At 38.2% G+C, this 17,977-nt stretch overlaps 1 protein-coding gene across 1 annotated transcript in view; it reads right to left on the reverse strand.

Annotated features, from left to right (window-relative positions):
- The window catches only part of TMC1 (transmembrane channel like 1), a 138,295-nt gene that overhangs the window by 90,003 nt on the left and 30,315 nt on the right, over nt 1-17,977 (reverse strand). The window contains exons 2-3 of the mRNA XM_077856722.1: nt 11,853-12,024; nt 3,864-3,992 (exon numbers count right to left, since the gene is read on the reverse strand). Coding sequence (XP_077712848.1) covers nt 3,864-3,992; nt 11,853-12,024 — 301 coding nt within the window. The remainder of the gene's footprint in view (nt 1-3,863; nt 3,993-11,852; nt 12,025-17,977) is intronic.

Below are 17,977 nucleotides of genomic sequence, written 5' to 3' on the forward strand. Positions count from 1 at the left end.
TAAAGGGTAGGAGAAAAGTTCCCTCTCTACTCTCATGTTGGGGTAGAGAAACCTTTACCTCTATATACCATAAGTATTGACCACTTGCTCTAATAACATGATTGAAATCCACGGGGAAGCCGCTTAATACAACATTGAGAGACCCACAAAGGGAGACAGGCCGGGGACTATAGTGCCAACAGCTCCATTAAGGAGGCTGAAACCAAGGAAATCAGGCCAATCGCTGACACCAGCTGTGCAGAGCATTGCAAAGCTACGAAGCAGGACTCACTTCTGGCCACAGACAATCATCGCAAGCTGGTGAGCATTACTGACATGTGAGAAGCCATCATCATTCCTTTTCTGGCCCTGAATCTGTGCTTCCATTCTGCAAGCTGGCTTTAAAGTTGATGTTCTGAATTGCTATCTTGGTAACGTGCCGATATTGCTCCCTTGCTGCACAGGTAGGAGGCCGAACACTGGAATGCATACAAGCTTTAACCAAGTAGTGTCAGCAGGTGATGTGGATTGTTTGAGAACTGTGCACACTGAAAAGTGAATGCCCCTTTTGCAGAGGCAACTAGTGCCAAGCCCCAGCTGCTATTTCCCTGTAGGAATGAGGGACCAGATCCTCCACTTATCCAGCAAAAGCTGGACATCTGGATTTTTTTTTTAAGATTTTATGTATTCATTCATGAGAGAGACACTCAAAGAGAGAGGCAGAGACACAGGCAGAGGGAGAAGCAGGCTCCACGTAGGAAGCTCAATGTGGGACTCGATCCCAGGACCCCAGGATCATACCCTGGGCCTATGGCAAGCACCAAACCACTGAGCCACCCAAGCGTCCCATGGATTTTTTTTTTTTTTTTAAATGTATGCCCAGCATGGGGCCCAATGTCAGGCTTGAACTCATGACCCTGAGATCAAGACCTGAGCTGAGATCAAGAGTCAGATGTTTAACAGACTGGACCACCCAGGCATCCCTGGATTTTATTTTTTAAGATTTTATCTATTTATTCATGAGAGACACACAGAGAGAGGCAGAGACAGAGGCAGAGAGAGAAGCAGGCTCCCTGAAGGGACTCAACCCTGTGACTCCAGGATCACGACCTGAGCCAGAGGCAGACGCTCAACCACTAAGCCACCCAGGTATCTCATTTCTGGATTTCCTTAATGTAAAATCTCCTACTTTTCAATGTTTGGCAACAAGGAAAAAATGTTATAAAAAATATACCCCCCAAATGGCTAAAATGGTAAATTTTGTTATATATGTGAATGAAAAATGAAAAAATAACAAAAGAAAAAGAAACAAAAAGCATTTGGGCTGAATAAAAACCTAACATTCAGATCTACGACCTAGATTGAGTCTCAGACTCCCCATTTTCAACCTCTGCCCTAACAACAGAGCCTGGTATTGCCTTCCTGGCACCCCAATCCCTACCTCTCCCCCATTCCAAAAATGGGTTAATTCCTGGACTCAGCTCAAGGACCCAAGTTCTGGAATCTGCTACAGGGTTACCCTGAGTACACTTGGAACACCTGAAAGGAGCTTGGCCCCAGATTCTGCCAAATTGTCAAGATGCTCTATTCTTCATTGGAATGGCAAAATCAGTTGCCCATCCAGACTACTACCAATGTGTCACCATCCCCTAGGGTTCCCGTGGTTGTCCCCGGCTGGGTCTGCTTCCACCCAGCCCTGCCATGTCTCACACCCTCTCCATCTCTCCTGTCACGCTGCAGGGGACCAGGCAAGATTGACTCTGTCCTGAGAGGAAGTGATAAGTACAACTTGTGCTTCCCCTCTGTGTGCTATGTTCCAACACCATGCTAAGCATTTTATGTAAATTATCTCATCTTATGATTCCAATAACCCTGTAAATTAGCATAATTTCATAAGGAACCTGAATGTCCGGCAGCCCCGGTAGTGCAGCGGTTTAGCGCCGCCTGCAGCCCGGGGTGTGATCCTGAGGACCCGGAGCAAGCCCCATGTCAGGCTTCCCGTGTGGAGCCTGTTTCTCCCTCTGCCTGTGTTTCTGCCTCTCTCTCTCTTTCTGTGTCTCTATGAATAAATAAATAAAATCTTTAAAAAAAAAAAAAAAAAAAGAACCTGAATGTCAGAGAGCTACACAATTCACTCAAATTTGCACAGCCATTAAGTGGAAGGTCTGAGATTCAGATTGGAATTAGAAGCCCATTCCTACTCCGCTGCCCCACATGAGAGATACAGAAAAGGGAGGAGGGTATTTCTACACCTTCTGCAGGTGGAAAGGGAAGATGCACTCTTTGGCATTCTTACTCAATTTCACACCCATGCTTGGAAGGTTCACAATACTACTGCTTTCCAATTTTATCCCTTTCTACATACGATTACCTGTGGTTTCCAGTATGGGGGATTTCACGGGCAGTAATATTTCAAAATACATTTTGGAAGCAACATAAAGCAGTTGCCAAATTTGTATTTTGCCAAGTAAGGATATTTTTAAACCTATCATTTAGCATCATTTTCACTTCATTGAATGAAAACTATTTTAACAGACACATGCACACGTGTGCACACACATGCACACATACACGTGACCAGCTTCATGGAACCAGGAACTCTGCTTGCCTTTGCTGTCATTCATGGCTGGTGCCTACAAGTAAGTGCACATGGAGTTCCCAGCCTACTACTGCGCTGTTCCAGAAGGTTGCTGGGAAGACCATTGTTTGGAACTTAGGAAACTTGAGTCCACAAAACAAAACAATGCCATTATAAATGATGGCTAGGTTCTCATTTCACAGGACAGATCTAGAATATCTTGTTTGATTTTAGATATGAGGTAGCTGATGCCCCAGAAGCTAGCAAAGCCTTTAAATAAGATTTACTCTTTTGCAAAGCTAAGATTAAAAGTGAAATATCCTCATAGCTACTTCAGTTCTTTTCTCATCACCAAAGACAACGATACTATACTATAACACTAACATTATTATTAAATAGCCTTGTGGAGAGACAGCTTTGGAAATGTACCATTAATTACAAAAATGGTTCTGAGAAAAAATGCAATCGGTAGTACAACTGAAAGATATAAACATGCTTGTTATCACAGACACGTTCCCTTTTATTCATGTCTCACCTCCCCGACAACCTTGGCAAGGTAATATAGTATGAACCTCAGAAGTGATCAGAAATGAATCTGTTCCCGTCCCTCAGAAAGAGAGAATCATTTGTCTTTTCATACAGGGAGTTGGCAAATCCATGTGTCTCTGAGTCTGTTTGTACCCTCATCAACACTCAACAGAAGAGTGAAATTGGGTCATTTATATGTCACCATGGAATAGCTATTAGCATAATCCTTAATTGGAATCTTATGTACTGTTCTGTTGGCTTAATATGCTCCCTGTGCTTTAAAGAGAACTGTCACCTGATTATATCATTTGAGGTGGGGAATCTGCAGAGGAACAAGAATGTGCAAGCCACACAAACTTGTAAAATTCAAATATATTATCTCTTTTAGAGAAATAGAAATGAATGTATTCAACTAAAAAAATTCTCAGTTCAAGGAACAAATTACTAAAAGTGACCAGAGGTTATAAGACTCTGAACAACAACGAATTTGCTCATAATTTTTTTTTTTAAATATAATCATTAGCTCAGCCTCTCTAGTGATGGTATGTATATATGCATATATGTACATATCTGTGATATGTGATGTGTTCACATACATGACATGTGACATATATAATATGTTGGGTACATGTCTATGACCATGAACCTTATATAAAGTAACAGTATTTTAAGTAAAAGATATATATAACACTATGTATAAAGTATAGGTAATACTCAGAGGATTTAGGAGATCAGCAATCAGGGAAAGTGTGTCTAATTACAAAAGGTGGCACCATACTTGAGAACTTCAATTTTCTTCTCCATTTTCCAAGGCTTGCATTTGACAGTAGCAATCATTTGTCTTTTCTCATCTAACTCTGCCTTCAACCTTTCCAATTCTTCTTCATCAATTTCTTCTTCTTCTTCCCTTTAAAAAAAAAGTAATAAAGTTAAATTTTGCTTGACTTAAAACTTAAAAAAGAATGCTATCAGATATTCATTCCATGTGTATCAACTTGGCTGTACATAGCAGATACCAAGACTTATAAGCATGAGAGCTTGTATCTGTCTGAATACTGATACAAGATTTCTGGAATGATTATAAGTTTAAACAATAGTGTTTACATTCTGAAGTCCTGAAACTGTTTTACCTCCACAGCCTCAAACTCTCAGAACAACAAAAATCAGTGGAATATTAGTTACAGATCTATCAACATATTTTCCTCTTTTTTGTTCCCTTGTACACTTTCCTTCACTAATTCTACATTTCATTGAAAACCATTACTTTTCAATAAGTATAGTAAATTAGAGGTGAAGATGTCTTTGAAGTGCCCTTACAAATTTGTTAGCTATGTCTCAAGAGAAAGAGAAAAATTGAAATATGGAAAAATAAAAATCTATTTCTCAAAGGTAACTTAATCTGTTAATTAAATTCAAAACTTCAGTTGATAAAATTCAACTTGAAGTATATTTGGGAGAAGCGAATCCTTTGAAGAGACCTTCAAAGGAATTTAGTTTCTCACTGAACAAATGAGATGTATCTTTTCTTTTCTATGTTCCTAGGATTGCAAAAATACTACAGGATCCAGAACTAATAAAACAAAAAACATCTAAACATGAGCAACATGATTTTAAATCAAGGAATGTAATGCTCTATTGTAAAGATTAATTTTTTTAGTGGTAGGTGTTCTATTTATTGTCACTCAAGTTATTGTCACTCAATTTCAAACTCACCCTTCTATAGTTAATATTGCGATACTGGGGCTGGGACTCTGCAGGGCACACTTCTGCTTTGGCTGGCTCAATGGCAGGCACCAACAGAAGATACTAAAGAGGGATTTGGGCTTTTCTTTGGCTTTCTGGGGTGGCACTTCCTCCTTAGTAATGATTCTTCACTGCACTAACTGGAGGGTGCAGGTGAATCTATTGCCAACTTTTCCATCACTAACAGAACCAGCTTCATTACCACCCCCATAGAAACCAGCACCACTTGAGTATCACCCCCTCTTCAGTGGATTCAGCCCATTGCATTCCTCCTCAATGCTTCTAAGTATAAATTTCAACCTCTTTCCCGATAGCTGCTTCCAAAACTTGTATCATGATACTTTAGTGTTCTCTTATAACCTAGGTAACAATTATTGATACCTATCAACAGTTCTCTTAGTAAATACCTTCTGTTCAAGTAACATCTGAAGTTTCTTTCTCCTAACTAAACTCTGACTGACAAAGAAATTGTAATCTGACTCAGCATTAAACAGAAAAATACTTTGGGGCAGCCCGGGTGGCTCAGCGGTTTAGCGCCGCCTTCCGCCAAGGGTGTGATCCTGGAGACTCAGGGTCAAGTCCCGCGTGGGGCTCCCTGCGTGGAGCCTGCTTCTTTCTCTGCCTGTGTCTCTGCCTCTCTCTCTCTGTGTCTCTCATGAATAAATAAATAAAATCTTAAAAAAAAAAAAAGAAAGAAAAATACTTTGTTGCTCACTATTCTTGGGATGACTACACACAGTAGGACTATAGTAGAGCTGCTTTAAAGTTCCAGCTTGATGGGGCAGCCCAGGTGGCTCAGCGGTTTAGCGCCGCCTTCAGCCTAGGGCGTGATCCTGGAGATACAGTATCGAGTCCCACGTCGGGCTCCCTGCATGGAGCCTGCTTCTGTCTCTGCCTCTCTCTCTCTCTGTCTCTCGTGAATAAATAAATTAAATCTTAAAAAAAATTAAGTTCCAACTGAGGAACAGGAGGACATAGCCATAGTTCTACAGCTGACCATACAAAATGACTTTGTATTCTTTCTTTCCCATCAACCCAGTTTTTAATCATGTCATGAAATAAAAACTCATATTAATTTTCTAAAATAATATTTCTTGGGATCCCTGGGTGGCGCAGCGGTTTGGCGCCTGCCTTTGGCCCAGGGCGCGATCCTGGAGACCCGGGATCAAATCCCACGTCGGGCTCCCGGTGCATGGAGCCTGCTTCTCCCTCTGCCTGTGTCTCTGCCTCTCTCTCTCTCTCTCTGTGACTATCATAAATAAATTAAAAAAAAAATTTAAAAAAATAAAAATAAAAATAAAATAAAATAAAATAATATTTCTTAATAACAGTTTGATTTTTTTTGACCAATTCAGATATTTTGCTTAGAATAGTAATTCATAGTAAGAGAACAATGGAAGTATACTCTAAAATACAACTCTGATTGCCATTAGGTTATTTCCATTTTAATTATTTGATGCCTATTATATAAAATCTTAGTGCTGTACAACCACAACATAAAATACTTGAAGACCTTTTTATTACATCTATATTCACATTTTTTATTTGCTTAACTTGCCAATCAGAATAATAATATGTGTGTTGGTTTGTCATAAGAGGAAAACATATGTTTTAGTAAAAATGATTGTTTTGCTTGTCAAATCACTATGTTATATATCTGAAACTAATGTAACATTGTGTGTAAATTATATTTCAATTGAAAGAAAAGATTGTTTTGTTGTTACCAAAAAAATTGTTTCCATGTAGACATAGACTAAATCTAGATTATATAGATAACTGTTTCATTGAAATCTTTGTGGAAACTATCATAAGAAAAAGAAAATATGTCAAGTAACTATTAAGAATAGATTTAATTAGAAAACAATAGCAACAAAAATATTTAAGATTGATAATTCAATTGCTTAGTATTTTAAGTCTTTAACTTGCCCATCCTTCCAAAAAACTCACAATACAGTTGACCCTAGAATAACATGGAGCTTGGGTGCATTGACTGTTGTGCAGTTAAAAACTCACATATAACTTTAGACTGTCCCAAAACTTAACTATTAATAACCTTCTGATGACCTGAAGTCTTACCAATGATGTAAATAATCAATTAATACATATTTTGTAGGTTATATATATTACATACTGTAAACTAGAGAAAAGAAACAATAAAGTAAGCTAGAGAAAAGAAAATGTTAAGAAAATCACAAGGAAGACAAAATACATTTATAGCACTGCACTGTATTTATTAAAAATAATCCATGTAAGGCAAGAATATGGAATGGAAAAAAGTCTCTTCAACAAATGATGTTGGGAAAACTGGATAGCTTCATGAAAAAGAATGAAACTGATGACTTTCTTATACCATACACAAAAATAAGCTCAAAATGGATTAAAGACCTAAATGTAAGGTACATAAAACCATAAAAACTCTATAAACCATAAAAATTCTAAAAGAGAACACAGGCAATAATTTCTCTGACATTAGCTGTAGCAACATTTTCTTGATGTGTCTCCTGAGGCAAGGAAAACAAAAGCAAAAATAAACTATTGAGACTACATCAAAATAAAAAGCTTCTGCACAGCAAAGGAAACAATCAACAAAACCAAAAGACAACCTACTGAATGGGAGAAGATATTTGCAAATGACACAATCTGACAAAGGACTAGTATTCAAAATATATACGGAATTTATTCAACTCAACACTAAAAAAACAAATAATCCAATTTTTAAAATGGGCAGAAGACATGAACAGACATTTCTCCAAGAAAATATGCAGATGGCAGACAGACACATGAAAAGATGCTCAACATCACTAATCATTATGGAAATGCAAATCAAAACCACAATGAGATATCCCTTCACACCAGAATGGCTTAAATGGACAACACAAGACACAACGAGTGTTTGTGAGGATGTGAAGAAAAAAGAACCCTTGTGTAATGTTAGTGGGTATGCAAATAGCCACTGTGGAAAACAGTATGGAGGTTCCTCAAAAAACTAAAAATAGAACTACAATATGAACCAGTAATTCCACTACTGGGTATTTGCCCAAAGAATATGAAAACACTAATTTGAAAATATATGTGTACCACCATGTTTATTGCAGCATCATATGCAATACCCAGATTATGGAAGCAGCCCAAGTATTCATGGATAGATGAATGGATAAAGAAGATGTAGTGCATGGGAATATTACTCAGCAACAAAACAGAATGAAATCTTGCCATTTGCAACAACATGGATGAATCTACAGAGTATAATGTTAAGTAAAATAAGTCAGTCAGAGAAAGAAAAATACCATATGATTTCATTCATATGTGGATATAAGAAACAAAACTAATAAAACCGAAAAGAAAAAAGGAAACCAAGAAATAGGCTCTTAACTATAAAGAACAAACTGATGTTTACCAGAGAAGTGGGTGGAAGGATGGGTGAAATAGGTGAAAGGGATTAAGAATACACTTATCAGGGATGCCTGTGTGTGTGGCTCAGTGGTTAAGCGTCTGCCTTTGGCTCAGGCCAGGGTCCTGGGAGCCCTGCGTCTCCCTCTGCTTGTGTCTCTGCCTCTCTCTCTCTCTGTGTCTCTTATGAATAAATAAATTAAATCTTTTAAAAAAGTACACTTATCATAATGAGCACTGAGTAATGTATCAAATTGTTCAATTGCTATATTGTACACCTGAAACTAATATGACGCTGTATATTAACAATACTAGAATTATTTTTTTTAAAAAAAAGGAAAAAAATCCATGTATAAGTGGATTCAAAACCATGTTGTTCAAGGGTCAACGGTATCTATATGTAAGTATCTTAAAGCTTTAAATTAATGAATTCCCATTTAGAATCATATAGAAAACAGTATCATCATTTAATCCAGAATCATCAAAAAATTTTAATAAATTATCTATTAGGTATGTGGATTTACCCTGTAACTACAGCTAATTTCTTTACATGCCAATTTTTAGAAAACATTTAATGGAAATCTTCCTAACACTAATTATAAACTTTCCTGCTATCTTAAATCCAGTACTTTATGAGTTTAATCTATTTTATTTCTATGATTCCTTAAAACATTATTTGAAATCTCTTCACTAACCCTCTTTTCTGATTATCCATATATATTATCCCATATAACAGTTTTGTCTTCTCTAAGGCTCCAAGGCTCCAAACAACTTTATCCTTTTTCTCTGGCACATTTATACTGTCTCACTTCACAATAATTTGTGTCTAAGTGGCCCCTCCCTTACTCTATAATGAGCTCCTAGAGAATACAGCCAATTGCATATTCATACCCATGTCTTCCAAAGAAATTAGCAAATCAGCTTCCACAGTAGTGGAGCTGAATAAATATTAATTACATAAATGTTTATGTACAGAATTCTTTCTGAATGACAGAGTTATCATCATAAGTCCAGCCCTCAAAGTCCACTAAGATAAAAGAGTGTCCCCCAAGATTAGTATGGTAGGGAAAGATAAGATAAATCCTTACACAAAATAACCCCAGACAGGTATATTTTTAAAGTCTTTGTTAATTGTTGATTGCTCCAAGCGGATCATGTTGTGCTACCAGGTATAGTTGTCTCCTGAGTTATCTTCAAATAGGCAGGTAATTAAAATATTACTTTCACCAGCATATAAGGAACTGCTTTTCCAGGAATCAAAGAAAGTGCTAATCATATTAAAAGAATATAACATAGAAATGCTTCATCTTCTAAAATGTATGGCTAATCTGTGCAAGAATGGCTTTCCATCTTAACTTTGATTTATTTAAACAACAGTTGTTGGGGGGGGAAAGGCATAATGTGCTGAATTTCTCACTGCTATGAACATATTTCTTATTCACTTAAAACTGGGTCAGGAAAAGCCTGTTATATTATTAGAAATCCTCCAAAATGTCTAAAAAGGCAGTGTTTTTTTAACTGTCTCCAAAGATAGTTAGCATTACAACCTTGGTTTTAGTTGGCTTCAAATTTTTGTCAGTGGGGGGTGGGAGTAGGAATTCCCTTAGGTGTTTCACTTGAAAGTTTAAAAGACTGGAAATGAGTTAGTCTTGTATATGTGCTGCTGAAGGGAGCACTGGAAATGAGTTAGTCTAAATAAATGTACCCTGATTTGCCGACAAATCTTTTCTCAAGATATGTTTGCTAATACATTTCCTTAAAAAAAAAAAAAAACAACTTATCTTCAAAATAAAAAATAGAAAATGAACTTTAAAATAGGGATCAGAACCATCAATCATTACAAATAATGTATAATACTATTTAGATTAGTTACCCAAATTATGACAGTAATTATGTAATTTGAAAAGCCTTTGGACACAAAGTTCATGTTAGCTAACTGGCTGTATGGAGAAGTAGAGAGGACTAGTGGCAGGGGTGCTTGTGGGCTTCTCAGAATCGGGATGAGAGTGGTACCAGCTAAGGATAGATACTGTCGCCAGGACAACATTCTCTCAGGCAGTAGGGGCCAAGACCCAATTGATTCACACGGTTCTCTCTCTAGGGGTTGAGCATTTCGCATGACAGCCTTCAGCAGATCAAGAGAGCACAGAAATTTCCACCCAACTCACCTTTCTAAAAGGACCTCTCTGAAGCACATGTAGAGAGTAAAAGCAAATTCTGGGTCACAGCCTATATAATGCATCTATCCTATTGATGAAATAGTACTGTCAACAAGCACAGGCTTTGCTAATAGGAAATATTACTACGTCATGATAGTGACAACAATAAGACATAGAACTTAAAAGAGTAAGATGATTTTTTTTTGTTTTTTAAAAGTAAAAAGCATAAAAAAACTTAAAAGGAAAATAGGATAAAAAATCCCAGAGGCAACATTTAAAGAAGGTGGTGTCTTGATATTCAAAGATGAAAGAAATGAGCTTGGGGAGGAAGAGACAGGAAGAGAGGGTAGGAGGATTTAAAAACTGAAGTCAATAAAAATATGATGAAGAAGTGCATGGGGTTATCTCTCTATTTTAAAAAGAATCATCATCTATCAATGCTAAGCTTCTCTACTATCCAAAATTTTCATACGATTGTATTTATAATTTTTTATGAAAAGGAAAGTAAAAGCTAGCTGTTGAACACTAGTTTGTGTCATTTGGGGGGGACATCTTAGAAGTTCCTCTTCATCCCAAGTCCTAGGAGTGTTTTGGAGGAGATCTCATCATCTCCTGATGGTTCTCATGACCCTACTACCTGGAAACAACATAATAGCTGTTCTCTTAAAGCCTTTCCAAGGGGTCTGGGTTTTCCATTATTGGATGTGATACATGCACACCTTTCTTACTGGCCTGCCATCTGCAAATTTCCACAAAGCAAAGACTCAAAAATTATTTTCCTGAATTTTTCCTAAATGGTATTTAATATACTATTTTATACAAAGTCAACACTCGGTGAAATGTTTGCCTGGTGGAAATGATAGATGTCAGGTTGTGTTAAAAAGGAAATGACAACCCCAATACTCTGTAACATGGGCCAGCACTTTTTTTTTCTATAAAAGAGCAAATGGTTAATATTTTAGGCTTTGAGAGCTACATACAGCTTTATCCTATATTTCTTTGGTTTTGTTTGTTTGTTGTTGTTTAATCAACAGCTCTTTAAAGCTGAAAGAACCACTCTTCACTCTTGGTCTGGAATTAGCCATATTTTATAACCCCTGCTCTATAAGGTCAAGTGATTTGGGCTCATGTTTTAGGGATTTTCCATTTCACTTTGATAACAACGCATATCATCTATGGAAGAACTTCAAAATATGTTAATAACCAATGATAGTTTAGATCTCACATAAGAAAATTTCTCCTAGTCCATTTTTAATATGTATATTCATTTTAGAATTCTATTTAAATTTTATTTTATTTTTTTTAATTTTAAAATACATTTAACTAAGTGGAGTAAAATGGCAACATCAAATTAAACCTGTTCTTCCTAAAAATAGTTTTCAAGGCCACAGAGCACCTAAAGGGAGTGGTCTTCTTTCCAAGTTAGGCACTTGTGAACAAGTCACAATCCCAGTTACAGATCAGAGTTCACTTACGCTCCTCTCTTCAGCCTCCTCCTCCTCTCCTTCTCTCTGGCCTTCCTTGTTTCTTCATCCTCTGGTTCAGGCTCCGGGTCATCCTCACTGATCACATCTCTGGTCCGTTTCCTCTTTGGTCTCAAGCTCTCTCTTCGAGGTAGTTTATCTTCCTCCTCCTCTTCTTCTTCACCTAAACACAGCAGTGAATACTTCGATGATCGATATCAGAAAGTGCTCTCTCCCACTACCAAATGTCTGTTTAGTGTTTTAGTGACCATGGTCACATATGAGAGCACAATCCAGCAAGTCTCCACATCATGATAAGATGTATGCATGGAATATATATATATATATATATTCCATGGCTTGCAATTCAAATACACTTATCTATATTCTCATTTTTTGATGTGTGGTTCATCTACTCAAATATGTGAATGTGGATCACAAAATTTTAATAATTCATAGAAACCCAGTCTTCATTTTTTTGGGTTACTAGATGACTTAGAGTTCAATATTATACCATGATCTCTAAGACCAAGTTTAGAGGTTACCGATCTAACGCATAAGGATGAAGTGATCAACCACTATATGTTTGCCACCACTTCTATCCTAGAACAAAGGACGAGAAGGACAAAATGCAATAAACTAGAGTAATTTTGAAGAAACTAATTCAGACCTTGGAATTTTTCCTAATTCAAATGATCTTTATTTTTTATTCCATGGTTTTTTCTTCTTTTTCCTGAATATTTCCCTTTCTTAAATGAAATTGATACCGAGTATATTTATATACATAAATACTTGCTTGATGATAGTATCTTTATGAATAGAAATATATAACATGTAAATTTAACATAAAACTGAGAGAAATGGCATTTTATTTTGTTCATCAACTAGCAATTAATGCCTCATGTGTCCATAACTTCACCAGAATCTTCCAGATAGAGAAAGAATCCAGTTCCTTCCTTGACAGTTTATAACATACACTCTTACTTCACTTTCATCTTTTTGCTTCTTCTGATATTTAGAATTACCTATTATTAAAAAATCAACTCCTCTCAGAAGGTACTATAGGGAAAAATTGTACTTTGGTGGGAAACTATGAATTCTCTGCAATGTACCCTGTTGTGTTATCTGATTCTATGGGAGCTATTTTGTAATTTTGAAAGTTATAGATCACTAGAAAGCAATGCAAAACAATTCTTGTCTGTAGATCTGCACATGAACTCAGTCCAGTGTAGAGACAATCTTCCCTCATCAGGAAAAATAACCTCCCACAAAACAGTAGTGCCTCCATTTGCACAATCATTTCAATAGCCCTGATCTATAAATGTATCTATTCTTTGGATTTTCCTTTGACCTGGTTGTAACAACTCACTAGGGTCCTCATTCATTCATTAAACATGTTCATTTTTACATGTGTGTGTCATGATTTTATTTATTTTTAATTTTTTAAGGTTTTCTGTTTTTCAGTTTTATTTTTATTTATTTTTTAAAAAAAGATTTTTATGAGATGGGGCAAGATGGCAGAGGAGTAGGGTCCCCAAGTCACCTGTCCCCACCAACTTACCTAGATAACTTTCAAATCATCCTGAAAACATACGAATTCGGCCTGAAACTTAAAGAGAGAACAGCTGAACACTACAGTGAGAAGAGTTTGTGCTTCTATCAAGGTAGGAAGTGGAAAAAAAAAATTAAAAAACATCCAGTGGGGAAGGAGTCCCCAGGAGGAGCCGGGCTAAGAGGGGCGGCAAGAGCCCCCAGGACAGGAAAGCCCAGCCAGGGAGAAGCAGGAGTTTCACCAATCCTCCCAGATGGAAAGGCGCTACAGGGAGCTCGGGCAGGATCCCAGGAGCGGCAGGGATGCCCTCAGGCTCCCAGGGACACTAACAGAGGAGGGGCGCCCCGGGGAGAGTGTACCACACACCCCGGGCCAAGCTCCCTAAACAGCTAGAGCGCCCCGGCAAGGCCCTGGGAGCAGTTCGGTGTTGGCTCTGGTGGCGGCTCTGTGGAGGGGCTGCTTGGCCGGGAGGGCGATTCCAGTGGCGCAGGCCCCAGAGCCCAGGGTGCCGGGGGACACAGCCCAGGATCCGGCGCTCCCCCGGGACAGGCGGAGGTGAGGAGGGCACAGGACAGCGAGGACGCTCCTGCCACCTGGCCAGCCGAGCTGTGCAGGTCAGTGCCCCCCACACCCAGAGCATCCAGGCCCCTGCAGCCTGGGAGCTGCGGGAGTTCCTGCGGGAGCTGACTCCAGGGCTGGGGAGCTGACTGCCGCCACTGTTGTTGTTCCTCCTGGTGTCACCTTGTACCTGGGACTGAGCAAGGCCACCAGGGAGCAGGGACCTCACAGGATAAACAGCTCCCACTGAACCCTACACCTGGCAGGGGGCAGGGCAGCTCCCCCAGGTGCACACACCTGAGAATCAGCACAGCAGGCCCCTCCCCCAGAAGACCAGCTGGAAGGACAGGGGAAGAGCAAGTTCTTGACCAAGCAGCGCTGGAAAGTTCCAGGGGAAGTCTAGGGACTTAGTATATAAGATCAGAGGATACTCCTCCTTGTTTTTTGTTTTCTGTTTGTCCCCACCCCCTTTTTTTTCTCTCTTTTTCTCCTTTTTCCAGTACAACTTGTTTTTAGCCACTCTGCACTGAGCAAAATGACTAGAAGGAAAAACTCACCACAAAAGAAAAAAATCAGAAACCGTACTCTCTCCCACAGAGTTACAGAATTTGGATTACAATTCAATGTCAGAAAGCCAATTCAGAAACACAATTATAAAGCTACTGGTGGCTCTAGAAAAAAAGCATAAAGGATTCAAGAGACTTCATGATTGCAGAATTTAGATCTAATCAGGCCGAAATTAAAAATCAATTAAATGAGATGCAATCCAAACTGGAGGTCCTAACGATGAGGGTTAATGAGGTAGAAGAATGAGTGAGTGACATAGAAGACAAGTTGATGGCAAGGAAGGAAGCTGAGGAAAAAAGAGAAAAACAATTAAAAGATCATGAAGATAGGTTAAGGGAAATAAATGACAACCTCTGAAGGAAAAATCTACATTTAATTGGGGTTCCAGAGGGAACCGAAAGGGACAGAGGACCAGAATGTGTATTTGAACAACTCATAGCTGAGAACTTCCCTAACTTGCGGGGGCAAACAGGCATTCAGATCCAGGAGACAGAGAGATCCCCCCTAAAATCAATAAAAACCATTCAACACCTTAACATTTAATAGTGAAACTTTAATAGTGAAATAGTGAAATTTCAAAGATAAAGAGAAGATCCTTAAAGCAGCAAGAGACAATAGATCCCTAACTTATATGGGGAGAAGTATTAGGTTAACAGCAGACCTCTCCACAGAGACCTGGCAGGCCAGAAAGGGCTGGCAGGATATATTCAGGGTCCTAAACATGCAGCCAAGAATACTCTATCCAGCAAGGCTCTCATTCAGAATAGAAGGAGAGATGAAAAGCTTCCAAGATAGGCAGAAACTGAAAGAATATGTGCCCACCAAATCAGCTCTGCAAGAAATATTAAGGGGGACTCTGTAAAATAAAGAGGAAGTCCAAGGAAACAATCTACAAAAATAGGGACTGAATAGGTTATTCTGATGACACTGAATTCATATCTTTCAATAGTAGCTCTGAATATGAATGAGCTTAATGATCCCATCAAAAGGTGCAGGGTTTCAGACTGGATAAAAAAAATAAGTACCACCTATTTTCTGTCTACAAGAGACTCATTTTAGACCTAAGGACACCTACAGCCTGAAAATAAAAGGTTGGAGAACCATCTACCATTCAAATGGTCCTCAAAAGAAAGCAGGGGTAGCCATCTTCATATCAGATAAATTAGTTTATCCCAAAGACTGTAGTAAGAGAAGAAGAGGGATCCTATATCATACTTAAAGGATCTATCCAACAAGAAGATCTAACAATCATGAATATTTATGCCCCAAATGCGGGAGCTGTCAAGTATATCAATCAATTAATAACCAAAGTTAAGACATACTTCGATAATACACTTATACTTGGAGACTTGAATATGGTGCTTTCTACAATTGATAGATATTCTAAACACAACATCTCCAAAGAAACAAGAGCATTAAATGATACACTGAACCAGATGGATTTCACAGATATTTACAGAACTTTACATCCAAATGCAACTGAATACACATTCCTCTCAAGTGCACATGGAACTTTCTCCAAAATAGACCACATAGTGGGTCACAAATCAGGTCTTAACCAATACGAAAAGATTCAGATTGTCCCCTGCATATTTTCAGACCATAATGCTTTGAAACTAGAACTAAACCCACAAGAAGAAGTTTGGAAGGATTTCAAACACGTGGAGATTAAAGACCATCCTGCTAAAAGATGAAAGGGTCAACCAGGAAATTAGAGAAGAATTAAAAAGATTCATGGAAACTAATGAGAATGAGGATACAACCGTTCAAAATCTTTGGGATACATCAAAAGCAGTCCTGAGGGGGAAATACATTGCAATACAAGCATCAATCCAAAAACCGGAAAGAACTCAAATACAAAAGCCAACCTTGCACCTAACGGAGCTGGAGAAGGAACAGCAAATGAAACCTTCACCCAGCAGAAGAAGACAGTTAATAAAGATTCGAGCAGAACTCAATGAAATAGAGACCAGAAGAACTGTGGAACAGATCAACAAAACCAGGAGTTGGCTCTTTGAAAGAACTAATAAGATAGATAAACCATCAGCCAGCCTTATTAAAAAGAAGAGAGAAAAGACTCAAATTAATAAAATCATGAATGAGAAAGGAGAGATCAACACCAATACCAAGGAAATATAAACGATTTTAAAAACATATTATGAGCAGCTATACTCCAATAAATTAGGCAATCTAGAAGAAATGGACGCATTTCTGGAAAACCACAAACTACCAAAACTGGAACAGGAAGAAATAGAAAACCTGAACAAGCCAAACATCAGGAAGATATTTGAAGCAGTCATCAAAAACCTCCCAAGACACAAAAGCCCAGGGCCAGATAGCTTCCCAGGGGAATTCTTCAAACGTTTAAAGAAGAAACCATACCTATTCTACTAAAGCTGTTTGGAAAGATAGAAAGAGATGGAGTACTTCCAAACTCGTTCTATGAGGCCAGCATCACCTTAATTCCAAAATCAGACAAAGACTCCACCAAAAAGGAAAATTATAGACCAATATCCCTGATGAACACAGATGCAAAAATTCTCAACAAGATACTAGCCAATAGGATCCAACAACACATTAAGAAGATTACTCACCATGACCAAGTGGGATTTATCCCCAGGATGCAAGGCTGGTTCAACAATTGTAAAGCAATCAATGTGATTGATCATATCAACAGGAAAAAAAAAAACAAAAAAAAACAAGAACCATATGATCCTCTCAATAGATGCAGAGAAAGCATTTGACAAAAATATAGCATCCATTCCTGATCAAAACTCTTCAGAGTATAAGGATAGAGGGAACATTCCTCAGCTTGTTAAAAGCCATCTATGAAAAGCTCACAGCAAATATCATTCTCAATGGGGAAACACTGGGAGCCTTGCCCCTAAGATCAGGAACAAGATAGGGATGTCCACTCTCACCACTGCTATTCAACATAGTACTAGAAGTCCTAGCCTCAGCAATCAGGCAACAAGAAGAAATTAAAGGCATTCGAATTGGCAAAGAAGAATCCAAACTCTCCCTCTTCGCAGATGACATGATACTGTACATAAAAAACCCAAAAGACTCCACCCCAAGATTGCTAGAACTCATACAGCAATTTGGCAGTGTGGCAGGATACAAAATCAATGCCCAGAAATCAGTGTCATTTCTATACACTAACAATGAGACTGAAGAAAGAGAAATTAAGGAGTCAATCCCATTTACAATTGCACCCAAAAGCATAAGATTCCTAGGAATAAATCTAATCAAAGAGGTAAAGGATCTATACCCTAAAAACTACAGAACGCTTCTGAAAGAAATTGAGGAAGACACAAAGAGATGGAAAAATGTTCCATGCTCATGGATTGGAAGAATTAATATTGGAAAATGTCAATGCTATCCAGGGCAATGTACACATTCAATGCAATCCCTATCAAAATACCATGGACTTTCTTCAGAGAGTTGAAACAAATCATCT

The sequence above is a fragment of the Canis aureus genome, chromosome 1, assembly GCF_053574225.1.
Source record: "Canis aureus isolate CA01 chromosome 1, VMU_Caureus_v.1.0, whole genome shotgun sequence".
NCBI classification, from domain to species: Eukaryota; Metazoa; Chordata; class Mammalia; order Carnivora; family Canidae; genus Canis; species Canis aureus.